Raw genomic sequence first — 1353 nt, 5'->3', positions numbered from 1 at the left:
GCCGGCGGGGGGCCCGGGCGCCCCCGCGGCCCGCGGCCCCGAGGCGCTGCGGACCCGGCAGCCGTGCTCCTCCTCACCTGCGGGGAGGCGGGGGGGTGGTCGGGGGCGGCGGGAGGTTCCTTCCCCACAGCCCCCTCGGGGCTCCCCTGAAGGCCCCTGGCTATCCGCCAAACGCCCCGGGACCGCGCAAGAACCCCGGTCCGCCCTGCTACGGCGCTCCTGCTTCCGCAAGGGCCCCACAGGGCCGTCCCTGCCCCCCCCAAAGTCCCCACATCTGCCCCCAGAGCCCTCCTCTTCCACCCGGGACACCATGGATGTCCCAGACCCCCCTAGAGCCTCCAGATCTGCCCCCAAACCCCTCATTCTCCATCCAGGACCCTGCAAAACGCCCCTGACTCCCCAAAGCCTCCAGATCTGCCCTCGAGACCCCTACTCCTCCCTCTGGGTCCCCACAGGACCATTCCTGGCCCCTCAAAGTCCCTGGATCTGCCTCCCAAGCCCATCATTCTCCATCCAGGACCCCACAAAGACATCCCGGGCCTCCTGGAGCTCCTAGATTTCCTCCCCAGGCTCCTCTAGGACCCCACRTGGACATTCTTGGTCTCTCAAAGCTCCTGAATCTGCTCTTCTACATTTCTTCACCTCCCGGTACCCCACAGGACCATTCCTGATCTCTAAACCCCCAAGATCTGCCCCTCAGACTGCTCCAGGACCCCACAAGGTTATTCCAGGCTCCCCAAAGTCCCTGGATCTACCTCTTAGCATCCCCTTCCACCTTCTAGGGCCCCACAATGATGTCCCTGACTCCCTGAAACGCCACATCTGCCCTCCAACTCCCTCCTCCTCCCTCTGGCACCCCAAGCGGCCATCCCTAGCCCCCAAGGTCCCTGGATCTGCCCCCTAGCACTCTCTTTCTCCATCCAGGACTCCACAGAGCCATCCCTGACACCCTGAAACAAGCCATAGACCTTTCCTCTCCCCTCTGGGACCTCACAGGACCATCCCTAACCTCCCAGAGCCCCCAGATCTGCCCCACAGGCCCCTCTGGGACTCCCCAGACCTCCTGGAGGCCCCAGACCTGGCACCCAGACCCCTACCTCCCCACCAGGACCCCATAGGACCACCCTAGATGCCCCAGACTCCCTGGGCCCACCCCCTAGACCCCTCTTCTCCCCTCCGGGACCCTGCAGGGCCATCCAAGACCCCACGGAGCCTCCAGACTTGCCCCACACATCCCTTTTCTTCCCTCTGGGACCCTGCAGGGCCATCCCAGACCCCACGGAGCCCCCAGACCTGCCCCACGCACCCCTCCTCTCCCCTCCGGGACCCCGCAGGGCCATCCCAGACCCCACG

General features: G+C 65.9%; 1 protein-coding gene across 1 annotated transcript in view; it reads left to right on the top strand.

Moving 5' to 3' along the window:
- The first annotated feature begins 310 nt into the window (after nucleotides 1–310).
- ATXN2L (ataxin 2 like) overlaps nucleotides 311–1353 on the top strand; it is a 9559-nt gene continuing 8516 nt past the window's right edge. The window contains exon 1 of the mRNA XM_085321403.1: nucleotides 311–476. Within this exon, the coding sequence (XP_085177529.1) occupies nucleotides 311–476 (166 nt within the window). The remainder of the gene's footprint in view (nucleotides 477–1353) is intronic.

The sequence above is a fragment of the Rhea americana genome, unplaced genomic scaffold (genome assembly GCF_003343005.1).
Source record: "Rhea americana isolate MKP2758 unplaced genomic scaffold, rheAme1 scaffold_692, whole genome shotgun sequence".
Taxonomy (NCBI): Eukaryota; Metazoa; Chordata; class Aves; order Rheiformes; family Rheidae; genus Rhea; species Rhea americana.
This window is presented reverse-complemented; position numbering and strand designations above follow the sequence as displayed.